Consider the following 23,818-nt stretch of genomic DNA (forward strand, 5'->3'; position numbering starts at 1 on the left):
TACCTTTGTTCCGCTTCGTTTGCACCTTTCTACGTTGTGTCTTTGCAACAGTTGGATTACTCAAGTCGCACTGCTTGTACATCATGTTCGCTGCAGACGGAACTCTCTTCTGTGATACAAAACTCGTGAGCAGAGTGTGCACACTGTCTTCTCTATTGGTGGGGTCTGACCGCGGCTTGCTGCATGTTCAAGTTTGATTTTAGGTCACTATCAAGTGGTAAAGGCAAGAACAGTTGCGCTCACGGATCAAACAAAGCTGTTAATTAATGGCCATGACTAGATGAAGACGCGCTTGTTAATCGTGTTACAATCCAATAAGAGTTAGATGATCGTTGTATATGTAATAAGTTCAAGGCCTAGAGCGCTCTCGTGTAAGTGTAAACTGTAAAATCCAAAGGGTCATTTAGTTTATTCCCTAGATGAGGCGAGAATAAGTTCAATGAATAGGGGAACTTGGCAAAGGCTGGAGTTTGTAACTTAATGAATCGCTCGAGGATTGGAGCTAGAATATGCTGATTAGGAACAGGTATACGCTCGGTAAGCGTACATGTTTTTGTTTGTTTTGAGTATTGAGCGAGCTGTAATCTGTCTGTAACAGTTCAATCATATTGCCATAGTATGAAACCTTTCGCAGCTCTATTTTCCTCCAGAGAGCGCGAAGAGGCAATCATCCATTTATTTTTGTTGATGACCGATATAAAAATAAATGTGCCAAGCAAATTGTGCACTCTCTATGAATTTTCCTTCGTCCGCATTCCTGCCAATCGCTGCGACCAAAGTAGGAGACTCACTAAGCGACGAGGCTTCGTTGGGCCAGAAAAAAAAAAACTTCTTCAGTTTTTCACCCGAAACTCAAGCCTGCCCATCACGTGTAATGTGGTCAAGCATGTCATGCTCATCGCAAATGTCATTTTTAGGTCAAATATTTTTTTTCTGTATTGTCGTTCGTTGAAATCTCTTCGTAGATCAGAGGCATTGACTTTCCGAGTCCTATGAGGCAGTCTAGACGCAGATGTGACTTTTTCTTTTAGTGTCACCATTCTTACACTTTGCATGACCTCAAACATATTCCCCTCGGTCTCAATACCCCAGGGCAGCCCCCAATCACCCTTCTACCGATCGTCATTATCACAATCATGAAAATCAATGATTGGCCCTGAGCGCGCACTCAAAACAGAAACAAGCAATTTAGTTTTAAGTGCAACCTCTAAAAATAAAAAAATAAAATAAAGTCTGCGCGTTAATTCTTCTGCATAACACGCCAGTAGCCAACCACTGCTAACAGGAGAAGGATTCCGAGGGAGTGACGAAGGTCAGAATACACAATCAGTCCTACAAAATGCGAAATGCGCTGGACAGTGAGTAGGAGAATCGCCGTGATCATTACTTTCTCAACCGCTGAAATTATTTCGTTGTTTTCAGTGGTCGGGCTACTCGCCTGTTCTGCGGGAAACTGAGTGCACGGAAGTTTTTGGGACTGTCTATACTTGGTTTCACGGTGCTCGTCGTGGTTTTGTACCTGCTCTATCACCGCGGAAACAATCATCAACAAAAAGGCACAGTTAGTTGCGCTTTTCAGGCTACTTGATTGGTTCAATTAGCTCGTAGAGTAGGCTCCGTCTGGACTTCGCTGAAACGAAGTATGGCAAAGGCGCTAAAAGGACAGCCGCAAGACCCGCACCAAAGCTCCCCGAAAAGTTGGGCACTCAATTTCGAGGCTACGCATTCTCAGACGTAGCCTGCTGACGGACGCGCGGTGTCCGACACTTAGAAATGCTTGAACACGAGAGTTTTATACGAGTGCGGCGATGACCTTGAGCGGAATTCGCAAAAAAAGGATCACTACAACAAAAGCGAAACAACCGAAGCCCGATTCACGTGATGAGATTCTGCAAGTTTTAGTGGTGGCGTTGCTCCTGAGGCGAGATGGAATCAATGCACACACGCGTGGACTAGCCGGTGCCATGGCAGGCTAACCAAAGCCGTTGTAGCGCGAAATTACACTTTTGCTAAGGTGGAAACAACCAGAAAACAACGGTACACAGTTGCTCATAAATAACAAATGAGTCGAGATGCGAGCATTTCATAATAACGTTTCAAGCATCTTCATTCGGTTACTTTTGCAGAAAAACACAAGTAACCTTAAGTGACTTAAACTGAGTCCAGCTTAAACATTATGTTCCACAAATGCGATAGATATCGCTAATGATCGCCGCTAATGTAAAAAAGGAAGGACACATTTTGGAGGCGCGGTTTACGCGGCATAAAGCTCGCAGTAGAAAAAACACACCACGTGAATCGGTCTTTTTAAGTTGGCAAACTGCGTGAACTACAGTGGCATACAAGTCTAAATCTGCGTCAAGACTGCACCTCTACAGCCCATGCACTGGCAGGCACGAGCGATGCACTACTTTTGCTTACAAAACTACGCACATAAATTTATCTCAATTTAACCTGGACCGCAGGGAAGGCCATAAGCGTGAGCTTCTGGTTTTAGATTAGACCTCGGTCGCTCGAATGCTCCATACAGCGAGAACAACCAGTGAAGTTGCCCGCTCGCGCTCTTAAGCCTGGTTCAGACAGTTGCGTTTGACTGCGTTTAACTGCGTTGCGACTGCGAGACACCAGGACATCCCTGCTGCTTATATCGCGTGCCAAGATGATTCCTTGAATTGGATTCCACGCTTCATACGAAGCACAGATGTGCCGGTGACTCGCTTTCGGTTCTCGACGCAACGCAGTCAAACGCACTCAAACGCAAGTGCCTGAACCGGCCTTTAGCGTTCGCTGCACGTGCACGACGAGGTGAAAAAATAAAAAGGAATGGGCATTTGTATACATAGAGATAACGGGGAAAATAATTTTTGCAAATGCAAAGCCGCCCACAAAAGAATCGACGCAACGACATATTGACATAAGGCGCGCCAAAAACGCCACACGTCACATCGATCACTGTCGCTCAAAGAACATTTCAGGTGGAACGCTACTTTTCGTACGATACTGATCGCATGCAATGCCATTCTTCCATTTCGTTTGACACTCGTGAACTTCGTGACTCGTCGTGTTCTGATATCACCCTTTCCGGGCCCTTCAAAAGGCCTTCGGAACGAACTCCTTTTTTAAAGATCAGACGAACCAGCGCACGCGGATGGACACGAGCAGAAGTGAGATCTTAAGATGATTCGCTGATGCTTGTGAAGAGTCCGCTTTGAAGTTATTTTAAGTTCCCGTTAAGCAGGGTTGTGAACACCATTTTGCATAGCGTACGAAAAAAGAAAACAGGTGGTGGAAGCATTGCACTAGTGAAAACTAAATAGCATTGATGTCGAAAGGAATTCGATACGAACACATGCTCTTGGCCTCCGAAGAGTCCCGTCAGCTTGAAAAACTTAGGGTGCGGCTTCTAAGTTGAAACCTCTTGCTTGCTTCCTGGGCCCTCTCATGGCTGTGAGATTCTCGTCACTCGCTTTGAGAGCTCTCAGTGAGTGCAGAGACGGGCTTTTTTATCCGCCTTTTTTCCACGTGACGCACCGCGATAAATCCGTTTTCACAGACAAAAAAATGAAAGACGTCTACAAATCTCAGCAATCCGAAACTAGAATGCAGCTCTTGAGGTGTATATATATATATATATATATATATATATATATATATATATATATATATATATATATATATTATATATATATATATACCATTTTCCTCACGTACTGGTTCTGCACCCTCCTCCTCCTCCATACCCTCTCCTCTTCCTGTGTACCCAACTTCCTCCTCCTCCCCCTACCCTCTCTCTTCATCCGGTCATGCCGACGGCGACGCCGCAAGACACGCGAACGAGCGCCTAAGAGCTGCGCTCTAAAACAGAAACATTTATACATTGAATGTTTATACAACGAGGCCTTACATTGAGAAATGGCGACGTTAATTTAACGCCGCAGAGCGGCAAATCGGCCAGCGCAGAACGGCTATCTAGCTTTAACGTACATAATGTAACAGCGTCGTACACGTTCCACCAAAGCAGGCGCAAAAGCTCGTTCCTTCTGTCTGGAACGAGTTCCCTATACAAGTTCGAGGAATCCAAAATGAACGCGTTCCCGTTACATTTTAAAGTTTGGAACCATCGTTACCTTAACGTTACCTCGCGTATTTTAATTAGATAATGGGCCGGACAATCCGTAGATAAAATAAAGCGAGAAAGTGAACATATCTCCATCAAACTACGCGTCGCGTCGCCACGATCCAATTTGTTTCAGTTATTTGTTTCGACTACCTCTCATACGCTATCCTAAACCTTCGAGTCTGAGTTTAAAACAGCCCACCATAAAAAGCCCGCATACCTACTGCCGGCACGATGTTCCACAGGGGGCTCTTATCTGGACACTTGGAAGTAAAGTCGGCGAGGAATCCGGCAGGAGTGATTGGCAGGTGCCGCGATTGACCTTTTGCCGACCAATCACGGCGATCGAATCCTTCGCCGACCTTTTTCGCCCGACATGTCCAGATTACAGCTCCAGGTAGAAACGAGCGGTGGCGGGGATCAAGCTCAGGAACCCCTGGTTCACCAGCAACCAAACTTGTTAAAAGCTTGTACAGCAGCACAAACAATACGCAAACTTTCCTCGAACTGATCAGATTTTAATTTAAGCGGCAAAGCATGGGGGTAGGGAAGCGAATATTAAATGAAGGTCACACACCGTGCACGAGAGGTTTGAAGTTACAAGATACGAAGGGGCATATGCCACCGTTTCAAGTGAAACCGGGGCGAGACGTCCTCGCGTAAGTTCTGTGGAACGGCAACTGGAACGACATACTTCTTGATTTATGTATAGGTAAGGTCATGTTGACTATTTCTAAAATTAGTCTGTTTATTTTTTTATTTTTTTTGAATACGCGGCACGCGTCCACAAAATTATTTTCCAACGACAAATCCACTTATGATGTGGTTATACTCGCATTTCTGAGTTCGATCCTATGATATTCCAAGCTGTTCCGAGACTTACAAGAATTTCGATATGCAATATATTATATATCCTAGTTACCACATCCAGCAAACATTACTTGAGCGCAAGTTCAGTTGAGAATGCAGGAATGTAACGATACCCTGAAACTGAAGTGGGAACGTGATTCTTTTTAACAACTCGTAACGCGAAATTCGTGTCGACGAACTGGGATTTTGTTTTGGGCAATACTGTACACCAGACAACTGCTTCAACTAAGCAGCAAATAGGTGCAATCGTAGCCTCCTCTATACTGACAAAGCCTCGCAGATCATCACGTGACGCGGCCGCCGAAAGTAAAGAGGTAGAGCGGCATACAAGAGTCATGTAACGGGCGCCCCGCTGCGGCGAGACGCCGAAACACACTTGTCCCGAGCGATGGAATGTCCGCTCGTGCTTCTCGCGTTCCTTGGGCTACCGCTCCTTTTCTCGTGGGGTTTGAAAACCATGTTTCGGGTCCTTGCCGCTGCAAAAGCTGTGCGCTGAATACCAGACACCCCGAGAAATGCTCTGTGCTACCAGACCCTCGCGCTCCGAATCTGCGACCAGGCACTCTATGGCTCCGTCGTCGAGCTGCCAGGATTTGTGAGTATAGAGGAGGGTATGATAAAGCGTACCACAAGGTGTTCCTTATTGTTTCGTTCGTGCGCGCTCTGGGTCGTGAAAAACAAATTCCACGTTGCTCGCACCTCTCCAGATGTTTGATTTATGAGCTGCTGCTAGCATTCCACGCCTTCTTGGGAGAAGCCAAAGATTTCGCGTTTTTCGCTGATTTTTTGACAATCACGAAACGTTGCTCATGGAACGAAAGAGGGGCTTTCACTCTCACCAACTTGAGACACACTTATCCCTCGGGGCAATGTCCCTGTAGATGTCTAGGAGTTGATAGCAAAGGTTGTTAAACACATCCTGAAAGTTCCATAGTGGCGGCCGAAGTTACACTGCCAGACCTGGTTTTCTCAATGCACGAAGAAACTCTTCGTGAAGGTCTCTTCTCGAGTCACCGACAAGTGAAGAAACTCTGCTCAATACGTTCTCTGATCATTGCTGCTTCCTCATCGACTGCCCATTGATTGCGCTAATAAGATACTCTGCATTGGCGGCTAACGCCCTGCGTTCCATAACATGTGACAGACTGTCTTGCCGACTTCCGACCAGCTTTCTTGCGTCCTGTACACGCCAATGGCAAGCATACTGCCGATATGATGCCCCCACTAAATAAAAAGCTTAGTTTAGCGAAGCTATTATGCCGCGCATTCGGGTATGTGTAGCGTACTGTATGGAGTGATGGCCTCCAAGATCGCCGATGCGCTCGACTCCCTCTGAGCGTTCTATTCGTCGGCCGAGACCATTATTGAGCAAATATGGCTGGCCGTTATTGTTGCCGCGAGATGGCGCTCAAGCTACTTCCGCGGCGATTGGAACGGGCTCTGGGCGCCGGGAATCTTGGAGGCCACGACAGGGTCCATGCAGCTGCGAGGGTAGCGACAACCGAAATGCGGTAGCTTGACCTCGATTTGTTTTAGCGGAGCTTATGAGCCCAAATCCTTCACCTGACCCATACGATTCCAGAAATTCGCTCTTGGGAGCGGTAGTGTTCCCCTTTTTATTTATTTATATTGCTCAGTGAACGTCGTACCCGAGACTGGGGTAAAACGAATTGGATTGCCGGCGCCCTTGCTGCCTCTTGGCGAGCCATGGGCTGTATGCGCGGACGTTCGCCGGCGTTTCCCCTTCCGCGCTTATGAACAATCGCTGTGAGCTGAGCGAGTACCTCGTGCAGCGGCGGCTTGATGATCTCCTGGTTCCGACGTTCGGCCGTGTAACTCGAGCGCCGCCGATGTTCGCCGGGGATCCGTCGCTTGGACAACAGGTCCGACAGGTGGTTCAACTGCGAGCCAGAGGAGCCAGTGAACCAAGGCACGACCACTACCGCGATTCTTAGGCTCCGTGTTCTCGGAAATTATTTTTCTTTACATTCAAGTGTGTGTTTTTTTTTTTTTTTTTTTTTTGGGGGGGGGGGGGGGGGGTTGGTTTGTCCCGCATACTGCGTGCATTGTTGCAAAATTTGCTGTGCCGGATAAACAAATTGCCATTTAGGGCGGATGGGAGGGGGTTGTCACATTTCTGGAGGGCGGAAAATTGTTTCCTGCTATTTCAGATCAAGCTTCAGATAACTGGCAACATTGATTTTAAGCACCAAGGAGCGTCGCTACTTCCAAGTGAATATGTGGCTCTAGCTTGAACTACAAACAGTTTGTCTGTTGCTTCGAATAGCCAACTGATGGCTTCGTGACAACATCGAATAAAACAGGCATTTCTCGAACTTCCGTAACGAACACTGGATGGCTCTGACTTTCGAAAAGGGTCTGTTGGCGACGTGAGAGACCAAAAGCGTCACAACGACGTCTTTAGAGGATCTGCTTTCATAAACGGAAATAAAGGTGAGTAAGGGCCAGTTCTCACATGCAGCGACGCGCTGATGTAGCGTTGCTCACGTGCCATCAGCCACTTACCGTCTGCCATAAGCAATAGTTTTGACGGTGCGATACAAAGCTGGTGAACGATCCCGTCAGCACGCACTTAGCGCGAGGTCAGGGCTATGCTTGTAGCGCTCCGCTGCATGTGTGAACAGGCCTTAAGTCCGACTTGAGTTCAACGTGCGATGACTGCGAGACTCGATCGTGCTCCTCGCAGACGCCACCATGGAACTTGCCACCCGCAACGTATAAAAGTTGCCGGGATCGCAACTGGCAGCGTCACGCAATACCTCCTAGAAAACAAGGCCTCCTCCGAACGTCATGACCCACGACATCTAGATGGCGTCAGTGTGGACGCCAGCGCGTCGCGCAGCGTCTCACGAGGAGCGCGACGCTAGCTCACTGCGACGCCAAGACGGATGCGCTTTACGGCCACTCTCGTCGAGCTCCAGCGTGCTGGCCACTTGGAGCGGGTAGGACTAACGATGACGTCACACGCAGGCCTTATCTTTTAGGTGTCTATCGCGGCAAGGCGAATGCTGACCGTGGCGTCACGGATAGAGGGCGCCGCTCGTCCCACCTGCCTAGCGAAGTCTCGCACGATCTCGTCCGGGTCCGGGACCACGTCGACCTGTGCCGAGACGGCGACACTGAAGGCGCCCGCGTACGAGGTGACCGTGACGGCGACGGGCACGTCGGGCGTCCAGCCCGCCCAGGCGACCACGGAGCGGACCCGGCTCAGGCCCAGCACCACGTGGTTCTCGGGGCCCGGCACGTTGCACAGCACCGCCGACGGCTTGCGCTGCCACAGGCCCAGGAACCTGGATATATCATTAAAGGGCTCATAAAACGACATCGGGTCGGAATGTTCATGACTTTGCAGAGGCGTACTGGTCCTAGTCTGGCCCAAGTATACTCGTAAAAGAATTTCTAGTTGGGCAGATTGGTACATCTTAGATTCGAAAAGTTGTCCTTATTTTTTGGCGCTTTTCGAATTTAAGTATATATATCATTACCCGCACAGACCGCCACTGATTCAGAAGCTTCTTTGTCGCGGTGAAATTGCGAAGATAAAAGGGGAATTGGGGTGGGGGTATGTTTATACAACCTGAACTTAGTCTGCCTCAACTGGCGAATTGTTTATCAGCTGTAGATGAGCAATTTAGCCAGTGCAGTACAACCGCGCTAGCCTGGGTTCTTTAACGCGCACCACACAGTAGGGATACACGACCGCACGCCAGTACGATGCTCGGATACTTCTTTCTATTTTTTTTTTCAGAGAGCGCGCAGTCGGCATTGTGTACTATACATCGTTGCAGCGTCAAAAGCGCCAGTCGTTAGGCATTTTCTGTTTATCATTGGTTCAGGTTCTGTTTTTCATCGTTTTTTATTGGCGTATTACACCATGATGCAAAACGAACTAGCCCAACTAGCCATCCTGACCCTTTGGACTTTTGCCGATAGTAGGTAAAGGCTGCACCAAAGAAAATTGTTCACGGCACATACTTTATAACCGAAGTTGTTTTCTCTCGTGCCCCCGCCCCTCTTTCGAGTATTGAAGAGACACTGACGAAAAACAAGCTCAGGTGGTACATCATTAGCGGCCTAACCGTAAGGTATAAAATTCGCCGGTGCAGGCCAGTCCTGATTTCCTAATCCCGCCACCAAAAGGTTACCTACTAGGCCCTCTGGCCACCCTGAATCAACTCTTTTGCCTCTTCTATTCAGTACTCTCTCAGACCCGTCTATTAAATGGGGAAAAACAAAAAAAGAGATGGATGGGCAGGAATCAGGTCAGCGATCACCCTTTACTTAGAGATTTCAAGACCTTCGAGCAAACTCAATCTCGATAAAGTTTTTCGTGAAAAACAAAACTAAAAGCTTCTGTTTGCGTTTGTGTTTGTGTTTCAGTGAGCAAGGTATACTTACTTCTTGAGAGTGTGGATATCATCGAAGCAGTTTACAATACGATCAATCACTTCAAAGTGAGTTGGCTGACTCTGTGTTTCGAGAACCCACGGATTCATCAATGTCGAAAATTTTCGAAAGAGAGGGAAGGGATCGCTTGAACCTCTATGCCAGCTTTCCTGCAAGCAAAAACTGATATTCGTTTTGTGTGTGCGTGTGTGCGCGTGCGTTTGTGTGTGTGTGTGTGTGTCTGTGTGCGCGCGCGTGTGAGTGCGTGTGTGTGTGTGTGTGTGTGTTTTCAGCCCGCCATTTAGAAGCTGCTACGCAAGTTATCCCAGTCCGCCATTTCTTTGGCACGTACTCTGAGCGTGGATTGGATACCAGGGCTGCCGAATACGTTCGGGGTCAACTTGACTCAGCTCGTATCGAGAGCGAGTGCGTACCCAAGAAATGCTGATCAGCTACGTTACTTGAGGCGGGTTTTAAAAGGGGTCTTTTCCCTCGGTGAATTTGGAGCGGTTTTGAAGCGACTTCTCTTTTTATCTATTGGCGCGTTACAAGCATGACGCCGTGAGTAGAGCCCTGCGCGGATAAGAGTTTGAGTATCCGTATCCGATCCGGATCCGCAGACTTTGTATCCGCATCCGAACCGCATCCGAAAGCTTTTTACATTATTGTATCTGTATCCGATCCGCATCCGCATACTTTGTATCCGTATCCGAACCGCATCCGCAAAATGTGGAACCATGTCGATGTTCTTGCTAACCACCAGAGGTTACGATTACGTTTAGAGTAGCAAAATCAGCGGAAACCACGCCAACCGCGTTCTTCCCCCGCCGCACGCGCAATCGGAAACTTTCGCCTGTGGTCCCTTAACTCTCCCCTGAAGTCTGAACGCCTAAAAAAAAGAAAAGGTCATAACAAATTTAAAAAAAAAGAAAAAAATGAAAGCCGTTTACAAATCCCTGTAACGCCGAATTGGAGCGCAGCTCTTGAGGAGGAGTAGGGAGGGGTACTGAGGGGCGGTCACGTGACCTCGGGAGGAGGGGGTCACGTGACCTCGGGAGGAGGGGGTCACGTGACCTCGGAGTGGTCACGTGACCTCGGTTTGGTCACGTGACCTCGGGGCAGGGGGGTTCCCTTGTGCCTTGGAGGTCACGTGATTTTGGGTGTCACGTGACCTTGTGGGCCACGTGACCCTAGGGGAGGGGTCACGTGACCTTGGGATGACCTTGGGGGTCACGTGAGCTCGTGGTGCCCTTGGGGGTCACGTGACCTTGGGGTGACCTTGGTTGCGCCGACGCCGACGGCGACGGCGACGCCGCTCAAGCCGGGAACGGGCCCCTAAGAGCTGCGCTCTAAAACTTCGAAAGAGAGGAGGAGAACCAGTGGCCAGAAAGACAAAATCCTTTCTGTGATGTTACCGAGCGTATGCGGCCGCCTCGAGTCTCACGATGTTTCGTGTCAGCCAGCGGGCAGATGCGCCGCTAAGTCAGAGTGCAAGGCCTGATCAGGTCGACTAACGCGTTGTTCGAGAAATATCGCGGCTTGCAGGCGCCCAAATATATATATTGAAAGAAAACCTTTTTTTTTTTTCTTCTTTTTCTTAGAGCGGCTACGGATGTTGCGCGCGACAGCCGCTGGCATTGCTGGCGCCCTAGCGTCGTAACCGGACGAATATGAACTAGCCGACTTTCTTGGCTAGAACTCTAAGCATACAAAAAAGAAACAGGCAATTTAAGGGCTGCCTATGTGATTGCGCCGCTGATTCCGAAACTTTGCAGACCGTGGCGCCACAGGGTCGCGCTCGCTGTCGAAGCACTTCTTTTGTTTTTGGTATCATGACCACACCACCCTCTGCGGAGAGGGGCAGGTTTCTTCTACTTTCTTGTGACTTGTTCGTTTGAGAGTTTCTTTGCCCAAAAATGTTTTCCGCTCTTTCCCTGCCAAAGAACTAGCATTCTCGGCACGATTGATGCCCTGCATTCTTTACTTTTAATTTTTCTATAGATAGCATCTTTGACGAGATGACCTGCACTAACTGAAGCGATCTTCAGTAAGGATCAGATCTTTCTAAGGATCCCTATCATTTCTTCGAAACGCGTTTTGTGGAAATACGTTTCGTGGACAACTTTTCACGGACATGCATTTCATGGATACACGGTTCGTCGACGCTGTACGTTTTGTGGACACATGCCCCTGCGACGTTTTGTCGACAACGTATTTCTTCACTAAGCCGCTAAAAGCTAGCGCGTGATTCACATGGCGTGCTTAACCAAACCATGTCCCCCTCCCCCCTGAAATCCAGACGAGACGCAAAACGTTTGTTACGAAAATAGCAGGGTTGTGTGCGACGAAACGACTCAGGTTTTTCGATGAAACAAACACGGGAAGCCTTTCGATCAAACGTCGCATGTCGACGACATGATCTGTAGATGAAACGTCAGTCGACGGACTCAATGCCACCGGCAAAAATTTAGATCCGAATCCGCGGATATCCGCACCCGCAGCCCCTGACATCCGATCCGCAATCCGCCAAAATCCGTCCAAATTTTATTCGCATCCGCCAGTTTACTGCAGATATCTCCGGATGGTCCGCGGATAATCCGCGGATATGCAGGGCTCTAAGAATGAGCTATACTTTGTTTGGCCTTATGTTGTACCGCAAGGAAGGCTAGAAGCGCGAGGTCATAGCGTTGGTAGCTGCCATTATTAATGCACGAGAGCTTGTGCCACCGACGTGTGAGCCAGGAGCTCGCGCTTGTAGCCTTTCCTGCGGTACATCATAAAGTGAAATAGAGTATAGCATTTACCATTCTACAAATGCGTGATCATGGACCTTTTTGGATCGCTCTAAATCCACTAACGGCATTCCCGGAGTCCAGGACCAGGGATCACTCGCGGTCGTACAAAAGGCGGGCCACACTCCGATGTCTCCTCGGGAGTGCAGCATTTGGTGCTTTTTCTCTCTTTGTTTAGATATGGCGGACTCTAGACGGTCTAACTTGGTCACTGCATAGCGCGGAGGAAAAAAAATAGTTTTGTGACTATACGCGCAGATAACTTTTCATGGCATTTCAAAACAAAAGTATTAAAAATACACTTAAGTGAAGGAAAAGTTTTAAAGGGCGTAAATGGGACACGTATATTTTTGTTTTGTTTTATTGCTAATTTTTTCACGAAACAGAATTGTTTTTTTGCGTAATATTTACGCAGTTAGACGCCATTTAGGTGGACGTCACGGCCCGCTCTAAGCACCGCCCACAGATCAGTGGCCGCGCCCATTACTACTGGATTGGCTTGGATGCTCTGCCGAACACGTTAAGAAGCCTTTGTCCCCCTTTCGCGACATCCGGTGCGTCTAGTCTGGAGTCTTACCCCGCCTGCTAGTCGTGCGAGCTGAAGTGCGACAGCCTCCGGTATCGTCTGCTATTTTACCCCCGTCTATCTTGTTTGCAGTGCCTGCAAGCCGCGGACATGAAAGCTGAGCGTCGGCGTCCGTTTTCTGCTTTGTTCATCTGCTATGAAGACTTGGTCTACAAAAGAAAGCAGCTTGTTGTATTGAGAACCCCGGTTACACTGATCATACAGCTCCATATTTTGGAAAGCACGACTTTTGGACATTGAAAGCCTTTCTATCCTTGAAGTTGCAATGTATATATACAGTGACTACAACAGAGATGAAAATACATTTAGTCAGACCTACTACCCGAAGACAACGCCATATAATCTGAGAAGCTAAATCTATATGAAACCAAAAATACGAACAAATTACGGTTCCCAAGCATTGACTTATAAAATACCCGAGCTCTTAAACAACCACCCCGATATCAATGAGCTAATAAAAAGTTCTACTTCACTTTTCAGTTTCAAGAAAAATATGAAACGTTATCTCCTGCCATTTTATGAATAGCGTAGTGAAACTGTTTATTTAATAATTTTCTTTCTATTTATAGGGTTTATTATCAGTTTTTTTTTTTGTTTTCTGTATGTATCCTTGTTAACCGATACTTTTCTTTGTAAGCAACAAATTCCAAGCACTTTATTACTGTCAATTTATTATTTGCTTTTATGATCATGCATAATATTATTTATATGTGGGTAATTTTATTATTGCTGTTTCTTGTATTTTTTGTATAAAATTACTGTTTTGCGAACACAATACAAGCTTCAATTTTTTTTTTTTTTTTGCGTTTATTGCTGTATCTTGCTGAGCTATGTACAGGGTGCTGGGGCGTCGTCAGGTGAAATTTGTTTACCTTTTGCCCCTCTACCCGATACTCAAGGAGTCCAAATAAAGATTATATTATAATCCGCCCCGTCTAAAAACTTCTACAACGCTCGCAAGACGCGACCATGAAAGCGGCGATCTAGCGTACCATCATGCACGAGCCACGGTCCAATACAAGCGTCTGTCATCGTCTATCGATATGTGTCAATTTGCGCATAAAAAGTGGCCGAGAGGACTAAACAAAATCAACAAAATAAATATTCAGTCTTCCCAGCTTTTCTGTTCTTGTTATTTTTTCGCATGGCATCTACGAGCAAGATGGGCGAGCGCCATGACACACAAATAAAACGCGAACTAAAAATATGCGGAGGGCAATTCGTCTGCTTCATTGCGGAAGAGTTGTGGTGACGTCAGAAAGACGCCGAGCTCTGATTGGCTCTGAAAGAAGGATAGTGGGTAGACGTCAAGGCAGCTTGCTTCAAGGTCTACCCGCTATCCTTCAATCAGAGCCAATCACAGCTCCGCGTCTTTATGACGTCACCACAACTCTTCCGCAATGAAGCAGACGAATTGCCCTCCGCAATCGCATTGGCAGGCTAGGTGTACGGCAAAACTCAAGATACATTTTCCTTTCGATGCGAAATTATGGGAAGAAACCTAAACAAACTTGATGCGCGAGCCGAGCGCTCGATTGACCCCTACCAAATCGCTCACAAATTCGTACCTGCGGTTTTGAAACCACGGTTGTAATCACGACGGTTGCACAATTCACAAAGCGGCGCGGCCGCTTTTACGTTAACCAACACCTTTATCCAACATCAACACGTGCAAAGGAAAATCAAGCCAAATCAACCACCATAGTTGAAGTGGGACGTTAGGCTTGAGTCAGTCCGGCTAGAAACCCAAGCACCCGCACAGCGCCAACAGTGCTTCCAAAGGCGCGTACTTGCGTCAGCAACTTTTCTTGGCAATGCAGTGGAAGGTAGAGGCACGCGCTCCCTCTCCCATTTCGAGCTCTGGATAAAGCTACGCGTGGGCTCTCCTCCTTTTCACTGCATTGCCAGGAAAAGTTGTCGCCAAGTAGGTCGGTTGACGAGATCTTCCTCTGAACACCTCAGGGAACGCAGAACGACTCACACTCATGAAATAGACCAGCTCTACGAGCTCTGCTCGTTGATCACTTCGCAGACGCCGGCACTGCTATGTGCCTATCGTTTGAAACAGAAGCGGAAAAGCAACCTCGGGATAGTTTTGAAAACAATAACGACTCTTTCTAAATTATTTGTTTCTCAAACCTAAAAGAAAAAAAAAATATTGTAGATTTAAATACTATTACGGCACGGAGATAACATTTCACAACCAACATTTCACATGGTAATAATCTCTCCAACCAATGAGAGCCGAGAAAAGCTGCTTAGTTTTGGAAGCACCGGGCGGGGGCCTAGCGCCCCACCTAGATTGCGTCTTACATCGTAAATATTGCTAAAAAAAAAAAAAAGTGTCTTTTGCGGAAAAAAGCACATAAAAATGTGTATCCCTTCTAAGCCTCTTCAATTTTTTGTTTTGTTTTCATTTCTGTGTTTTTGAAGGCTATGTTATACTCCGGCGTTGAGCGTAGCAAACACGGCGAAGCGCATGCAGCGCACAGATATTCGCTGGTCGCACATATCGAGTTCCTGCTCGCCGGCCAATGAAAGGCGCATTTTTGGTGAGCCGATATAAATTCGCTGGTGACGGGTAGCTTTTATAGAAACGCTTCTTGAATTCCAAGATTTTGTTGTCGACACACCGGCGAAACAAGAGCACATCGCACCACCATCACATGCGGTACCGGTGTTTGGCGGGGATTGAAAAATCTTTGTCCCGTCTTTAGATACGCAAGGAGAATAATATCATGATAAGCGATCCGTGAAGATAAGCATGTTTGATAAGTGTATTGCGTGCACAGCGCCAAAGACGCCTATAAGGAACGCTTTCAGTGCGATGGTGCGCTCCATAGCGATATCCGCTTGACTGGTACAGAATGACTCTTTCGAACCTTTGAAGATTTGGATGGGCCGAAATTGCGATTGCCATGAAAACTGAGACTGATCAGTCAATCACCTTGCGAGGTGTGGTCGCCTGTATGATTCGTGGCGAGAAGCTAGCAAAGGGGCGCTTCCGTTTTCCTCACTATAGGAGTGCACGCGCTATTCAAGCGGTTTTGCTTTTAATTTCATAGTGCATAGAAGCATGGCATTGCACGTGCTTGCAGCAGCAGAGGAAGTTGAAGTATCCCCACTCTGGGTTGTGAAAAAAATCCACCAGGAGGCGATACCCAAACTTGTCGCCGCGAATAGTATATCTTTGTATCCGGCTACCAGGCAGGAAAGGCAATGGCGCTACTTTGCCAAAATCCAGTGACTTAGTTATATAACTAACGGCTGATACAGCATATTTGGAAGACGCAACAAATCGCAGACCGAGTTGTGCCGGATATAGCTAATATACTTTTTTAATTAATAAGTCCCCCTTAATAAGTCAGCAGACAAGTGATGAGAGAATCCTTCTAATAAACACACGTTTAATCCTAATAATAATAAGTTAATAGTGGAGTTTAAAGAAACACTAACACCTACCCATTTTTGTTTTGTTAGGCGATTTCATATGGTGTCACTGTCAGGTGAGTACGCCATGATATTTTGCTGCAGAGTCACGTATATTTTTAATAAAGCAAAAAAAGAAAGATTGGACGACCACCTTTGGGCTGGGTTAAGAGCCTCAGCGATGAGGGAAACATCCAAAACAAGCGACCGACAAAAGTGGCGTCAGCGACGAAGCTGACGCTGAAATATGCGGCAGTCGGTGCCTTCACTGCCGAACTCCCCTACCCCTGTCGATGCGGAGAGTACTGCTGACATCTGTCGACTGTTGCGCCAATCAGACACCTCTGGTTAGCACATGGCCGCCGTAGATAAAGATTTCTAGTTTTTTTTTTTTTTTTTTTACTTTTTACCCAGGTAAGTTTGCTCAGTGAAATCTTTATACCCTCAATGCACATTCGCCGGCCACCTCTGTGTAAAAGCTTAGCTTGGTACGCTTAGAAACCGATTTATACCGTTCCTTCAAACAGCCATCGATCCTTTTGACTCACCCTGTATGTCATGTTTAAATAAAAAACCTCGGCGAGCGTAAACCCCGTCAGTGTCCCTTTAAGCAACGCTCGATATCTAATTATCAACTCTGGTTCTCGACATCTACCGCGGTTGAAAACGCTGTCCGAAGGAATATTTTTAATCTTTTTTTAACTTGATATGTTTTTTTTTTTAAATTATTATTCTCAATCTTTAGTATAAAGCAACTAGTTTATATAAAGAAGGCAAACGGGGGGTTGTAAGATATATTTTACGGCCTCTCGCGCGTCCTTCTAAAAGAAAGCCTTTTCATCTCTGCCCAATTCTTTCCTTGAGATCTTTGCTGGAACACGAGGAAGGATTCCCACGAGGCCTCCGGGCGTACGAAATTGCGGCGACCGTTTTATTACGGACTCTGCAGAAAAGTTGGGAAACCGGCCTCTCTTTGCGAGGGCGCTCGTACATTCCTGCCTCTAAGCTTTGCGGCCAATTCATTACTTCGAGCACATTAAAAAATAAACAAATAAATAAATAAATAAACGTTATTACCACGCGGCTCACCAAAACTAATGTAAAAGTAAAGTAATATAAATGTATGTAGTCGAGAATACGAAGAATGCGCACAATAGCTACATAACGGCCGAAATTGGTGCCGTTCCCGGGGAATGAAGTCACTGACATACATTTCTGTACACACATGGTCGCCGGGCGCACCAAAAAAATGGGAGAAAAAAAACGCTTAGTTAAATGAAATGAATGTGCGAGATCACTCGATTTTCTTTGCAACGAGCGGCCTCTTCTATCGAAATTCAGCGAATATATTTCTCCTCTTAATATTAATATAGCTGGGGCAAATGGTGACGTCACGTCACGTGGCACCATTAAGTTACGTGACGTCAACTTTTCCCCCAAGCTAAGCAGGGAAATTGAGGTTAGGCGACACGTTACGTGAAAATGCGAAGTCATTGACGAACACGAGCAAGAAGGTGGGTCCCGAAATGCAGCTATTGCCGACTCGAACAAAGCCGACGGCACTCAGCGGCTAAAAGAGAAACCTGTGGCGGCAGGTTCGTTCGATCAGATATTCACGGCACCGCGCGGTATAAAGACGAAGCGTGCAAGTAGGTTCGAAAGCACGCGATGAAAATCCCTGATTGCTTTAAACAAATAAAATAAAAAGAAAGCGTCGTGCTGTGCTCACCAGTGCGCCAGTCTGTAGGGCAGCAAGGTGAAAAGGAGCTGGGAGGCGCCGTACATGACCACGGGATCCGGAGAGCTCTTCAGTTCCTCCATCACCTAGGACAGGGGACAGGGGAGGACAAAGATCACGTTTATCGTCGAAAGCGCGAGGAGACGAGAATAAATCCGGAAAAGAGCTTATATACACGAAGATGGTTCGGTAATGCCCCCTTAAAACTCCGACGGAATTCGCACTCGCGGCCGCAGCAGCAGCCGCGATCGCAAGTACAATCGAAAGAAAGCTTGAGGGCGTTCTGAATGTCGTCGTGACGACAACGTCACGTGCGTTGCCCCTTCATTTACGAAGAGTGGCAAATTTCAACTCCAGCGAGCTGAAATGAAAAACCTAAACACATCTTTACCTAGAAATTATGATTGGAGGGTATTTGTTAGGCTCGTTGCCTCCGCTAGGGGAATATTTGTGGCTAGTGGTTGGTCACAGAAAGCTGTCAATGATCGTGTCCAAGGTCATTGAAACAATTTCGGCCAATGGCGTGCCCTTATTTTCGCTCTATTCTTACCAATTAATGACCGAACCCTCTTCACATATACGGCTGTGTGCAGGGCTATCGAATGCCGCGATCCCATGGCGTTTGAACGTAGAAATTCTGGAGAAAAAGGCACGAAAAAAATCGAGTATCGCTGTCGCTGCGGCGTCCAAATTCTTGGCTGCTGAGGCTTCTGTGGACTGTCACACCAGAGAGCGATTTGCAGCAGAACAGGAGTCTGCCACATCCACCACCGCCGGGGTGACACCACAAGGACAGCGGCCAGCGACAGCTTGACACTTCCATGACATCAGCAGGCGGAAATCGAGGGATTTTGAACGGGTGAAGCACAACGGTCGGAGACGCACGTTCCAGGCAGCCGAGTGGCGAGATCCGCTTGTCGTAGCTGGCAGAAAATCTGAATCGGTCCGGGACCCATATTCATACTTTCCGCCATCGACGAGTCGATTAATACGCCACACCGCTCCAATAATCCGCTCGCCGCCAGCGCGGATCCGCTCGCCAATCCGTAAGTGTAAACGCGCCCGCCATAAAAGTTTCTCTTCTCGCGAAAGCCGTAGCGTTCAGTCCTTCCCAAGTTGTGCAGTTTATGCTGAGCATTATGCGCTATTCTCACCAACATTTGAGCAAAGAAAGCGCTGTCCCGAGTCACGTATTTAGGTACTTCCTCTCCCATCGCTCCTGCGATTTTTGGGATAGAAATGGTGGCATTACGACCCTCTTTTATTTGGCAGGCGGCAGAGCCGTAAGAGGTTAGCTAGGCCGTGTATACTGTTTTATAAAACATCACGGGCTCGCTCACACGTGCAAAGGTCTTGCAGGCAGAGTCAGACCAAAAGGACAAACCAGAAGGGACGCGAAAGAATTACTTTCGCCTTTTTCTGTTCTTGATAGACTAGTATACTTCCCACAAAGGTTGCTAATCGGATGTAAGACGTTGCCTGTCGTGATCTGCGTTTAACTACTTTGGATCACAAGCGTACGCCCCTTCATATTTATTGTATGATCTTCAGAATTGTGTATTATGCGTTGCTCGTTGAATGACCGCTCATGCATTTAAAGGACCTGCCTCGATCACGCGTGACTTTATAAGGCATACCCGATTTGAAACATTTAAAAAGGGGTAACTTAAAAAAATATGTTTTTGTACACGTTCGAAAGCAGTTAGTTCACAAAGGAACGCGAAGTTGGATAGTCCTACCCGAACTAAAAAAATGCATTTGCTGTCAGATGCGACTATGCAGCCGAGCCTATTCGCGACTCCAGCGACCTATAGGGGGCGCCACCACCAAACAAACATGGCGGCTGAGTCCAGGTCGCGTCGGCTCGGCCGGGCCGCCTGAATGGGTGGCGCATTCAATTTAACAAATTTTCTTTTGTTGAATGCCCAATTTTATGGGTATTTGAACTGAGACAGTTAAGTGTAGCCGGTGCGCATAAACTTGCCGAGCATAGTTTTGTTTTGCCAATGTTTTTTGTTCTTTTCATGTCAAACTTTCGTTTCGGAGACTTCGATCAAAACCGAAACTATGGGCTCCGGAGAAACGGTAATAGACTCTAATTAGTTTTGATCATCTAAGGAAAGCGGCGAGGGCTTCAAAAATGTTCCGCCGAGAGTAATTTTTAGCTAACTCGCATGCCTCGACCATACGACTTATCTGTCCGCGAAATTGAGCTTTTGTGCCTGTCCGCGTTTCAAGAAACAGCTCCAGTCATGTGCTCGGTCAAGAACACAGGCTGCAGGAAAATTACGAAAATTAAGCAAGCGCTTCTTGAGCCAAGGAGCATGTCAACTCGCTGGCGCTTCACTAAGCAGCTGATACTCGTATTTCACTTCAGGTTTTAGTAGCAATCGAGAAGTCATTTTGATGAATATGCGGATTATGTATTATATTACGTACTATGTCACACTAAAGCGATATTAGTATATTCTTCGGGTTAAAATATGAACTTAGTTGACTAACTATTAGGTGAACTGCTGAATAAAAGTATAATTGACAGACAGTGAGATACTATGCTTAAACTTAGCCAAATGGTTCTAGCCGGTAGAACGGAGACGAATGCGGACAAACTGAGGAGAGTCTTCCTCGGAGATTCACTCAGACCTCTCTGCATTGAACTCGACTTCGAATCCTGAACGAATAAAATGAGTATTTTTTGTGGCCAGTCAACCTGAGCAATGTAGACGTATATTGCTGCTGGCTTCGACAGGGGTTATAATATAAATATTGGAGGCGCGATAGATCCTAATGACGTGACAGCTTCTAACTTTGCGAGACGCGTCCCCCACCTTTTGAAAGCAGGTAATTTCCCTCATTAATCATATGCAGCTAGCAGGTTTTCTGAATCAAGTAATTGCGAAATTAACCCAACTCGTTCAATGTGGTCTTTTTCGGCGAAAAGCCGCCAAGATGAATAGCCAACGCACCGGCTGGCGTTAGTGGCTCAAATTAACTTGAAGCTAATTGAGCACAACCAAACTCAAGGAAAGCAGCTATCGAACCTTCCCATTCACTTGACTAAAACATTGGTGTTTCCTCCAGTGAAACACTTCGTCTGTCAACCTCAGTCCACTGTTCTACATCCTTATAAAGAAACCACTTATCAGTTACCAAGCAGTCGTCACTTTGAATTTGATTAGAGACAGACGAGAAATCAAAACTTTTTCCGTGATCCCTCCTCATCCAAAAAATTGAAAGCACGCGACCGTGTGTTGTGGAGTAAACGGGCTTTCAAACATGTGATGGAAAGAAACAATCTACTGAGGCTTCACCACACTAATGAACACTCAGGCAAACTTAAGAAAGTTTCGGACCTTCGTCAAAGTACATTGCTCGCCCCCGCGCCGACAGCACGTGTCCGCGAAAGCCATCAGAGAAGCGGCGGAACGCGGAGCGACCTGGACCGACTGGTTCCCGGTTTTCCCGCTTGGCGGCGTCCGTTTTGCTGGAGTCGCGAATAGATGACACGGTCTCACTCGTCTCGCTCTCATTTCTATGAGCAGAGCCTCATCGGCGTCCGGATGGACCGAGATTATGGTGCCCGAGACTCGATCCATTGGTCTGATTTTGGCCGAAGTCAGAGCAAGAGCGATCTCGGCTGCTAACTGGACGTTAAGCTATATCTTGCGCGTTAAGGTACAAATGTTATTCGCGACGAGAAGTTAGGGTACTGCCGCCTGGTGGGATTTCTTCACAACCCAGAGTGAGGATACTTCGACTTCCTCTGCTGGTGCAATCACGTGCAATGCCAAGCTTCCATGCTCTATGAAAATTAAAACATAACCGCGTGGGTAGCACGTGCACTACCCATAGTGAGGAAAATAAGCGCTCGAGCTTTTCAGAGCCAATAGTCAAAGTTGAACAAGGTGGCGAAGGGGTACGGAAACTAATTTTAGGGCTCATTTTATTGCTCACGTATATTATACTACGTCGCGTCAGCACCTGAGAAACACCAGTCTCTCGTTCGTAAACGCAATAAAAGTAATTTCAAAACAAATAAAACGATTTCCCACTTGCACGTGTAATTGAAGGGCCGAAGCTTTGCTGGGGGATCGTGACGTGTTGCTCTTCCCGCAGTGGCGCCACCCTCGGCAGTACGCCGTGCTCGTACAGAAACCCTAGCCGTGAAGGCAAGGACACAACCGCGCTGCTTCGCGCGCCGCCTGATTCTTATGGTAACGCTGAGTCGTTTATGTGTTTATTCATCACCTTTGCGTGCAGGATGCACGCAAACGCAGAGGGCTGCGGCCGTCTGCGCAGAGGTCTGTTACCGCAGAACGCTGCGGCAACACTGTGCCGCACTGCGAGACGCCGACCCACGGGTTTCTGAACGATGAGAAATTCCGAAGCGTGCGGATCCGTCTCGCGCGTCCGTCGTCCCTCGCGACTCCGGTGAAAACCAGTCACCTATATGGTGACCATTTTCACGATGAGGACTATGAAAGGCAACCAACTGTCCTCAGGAGTCTGGGTCCTTCTACCAAGAATATTCGGTTGCTACCAGGTCTTGTGCCGACTATTTCTTTTTAAAGAAAAAAAAAAAACAAAAACAGAAGCGTTCAGCCAACCGGACGGAAAGCGAAGCAAACTGGTAAGTGAGCACGCTGTTAATAAAACACCTATAGCGCATACCTTCAAGTGGGCCAATCATTGTGAAATGCGGGGCATCTCTTGGCGACCCCGACACCCTTCAGATTTTGTCGTGCGGACGGTCGGTCTGTCGGATGGCTCGTACGGTTCTAGCCCGAATCGCCTGTTCGTCACAATGTTCGAGAGTGACAATACTCGTCCTCGTTGACACCTTCCGAGTCCCCATTGGTAGCCGAAATCCCCGTCCTCTCGAGTTCATAGATTAGGGCAGAACGCACCGCGGACCACAAGGGCCGAGATGAATACGTCACCACGATCGTCGTGCAGCTGTGCAGCCCACCGCCACTCCGAAACGCGAGATTGTAACACGCAAAGGCCACGGCCGTGGCGGCGCTCATAATCACGCCCGCCTTTGGCTGTGCTGAGGAGCCTGGTGTCACGATTGCGACGGAGTTCCCATGATGCATCGCATGCCTCGATGGCGGATTTCAAAGCGCTCGCGAGAATCGGACGATTGAAACGAAACATATAGCCATCCGCTAAAAATACGGACGTGCGATAGTCATTTACGGATATCATAGGTCATATTTTGTCCATTTCGGAAAGGTTTGCGTTTATTTTGATTTTCGTTTATCTACCCGTTTAAAGGGATACGAAGGCGAAATTGTAACGCCAATTTATTTGTGTAGACGCGGTCTCTTTTATGACAGCAGCTCAGAGACACCAGTATTTCGTTTGTAAACGCAATTAAAGCATTTTTAAAAAGAATAACACGATCTCTTAATACCATCTAATAGTTGGGGTGCCGAGCTTCGTCGGAATGTCTGACGTCAATGACCCATTAGTAGCAGCGCCACGGCGCCGCTGTGTCCGATGGAGGCTCCCGGTAGCGATCGAGCGGCGCTTGGCACACCTCTTAGTTCTAGTATACACCGTACCTCGGGTGTTCTCCCCCCGCGGGATTGCAACGCGTTGACGATGAGGCTAGCGCCACCAAGTGACGACGATCGTATTTACGGTACCCTGGGCCGACGTTGGAACCGCGACGTCACGGGCAAATATCCCGATCCGCATCGCGCCGCCCCGATGGCCGATTTTGAAGCGCTCGCCAGAATCCGCCGGTTGGAACGAAAGATATAGCCACCCACTGAAAATACGAGAGTGCGATATTCATTTACGGATATCATAGATCACATTTCACTGGTATCGGAGTATTTCGGGGATATTTCAAGTTTCTATCCTGTACCCCC

The 23,818-nt window shown here is 47.4% G+C and overlaps 1 protein-coding gene across 1 annotated transcript in view; it reads right to left on the reverse strand.

Moving 5' to 3' along the window:
- The window catches only part of LOC8043430, a 183,889-nt gene that overhangs the window by 17,947 nt on the left and 142,124 nt on the right, over nt 1-23,818 (reverse strand). The window contains exons 6-8 of the mRNA XM_029981552.4: nt 17,931-18,025; nt 8,058-8,298; nt 6,772-6,888 (exon numbers count right to left, since the gene is read on the reverse strand). Coding sequence (XP_029837412.3) covers nt 6,772-6,888; nt 8,058-8,298; nt 17,931-18,025 — 453 coding nt within the window. The remainder of the gene's footprint in view (nt 1-6,771; nt 6,889-8,057; nt 8,299-17,930; nt 18,026-23,818) is intronic.

This window comes from Ixodes scapularis, unplaced genomic scaffold (assembly GCF_016920785.2).
Source record: "Ixodes scapularis isolate PalLabHiFi unplaced genomic scaffold, ASM1692078v2 PGA_scaffold4__175_contigs__length_147842914, whole genome shotgun sequence".
In the NCBI taxonomy this organism is placed as follows: Eukaryota; Metazoa; Arthropoda; class Arachnida; order Ixodida; family Ixodidae; genus Ixodes; species Ixodes scapularis.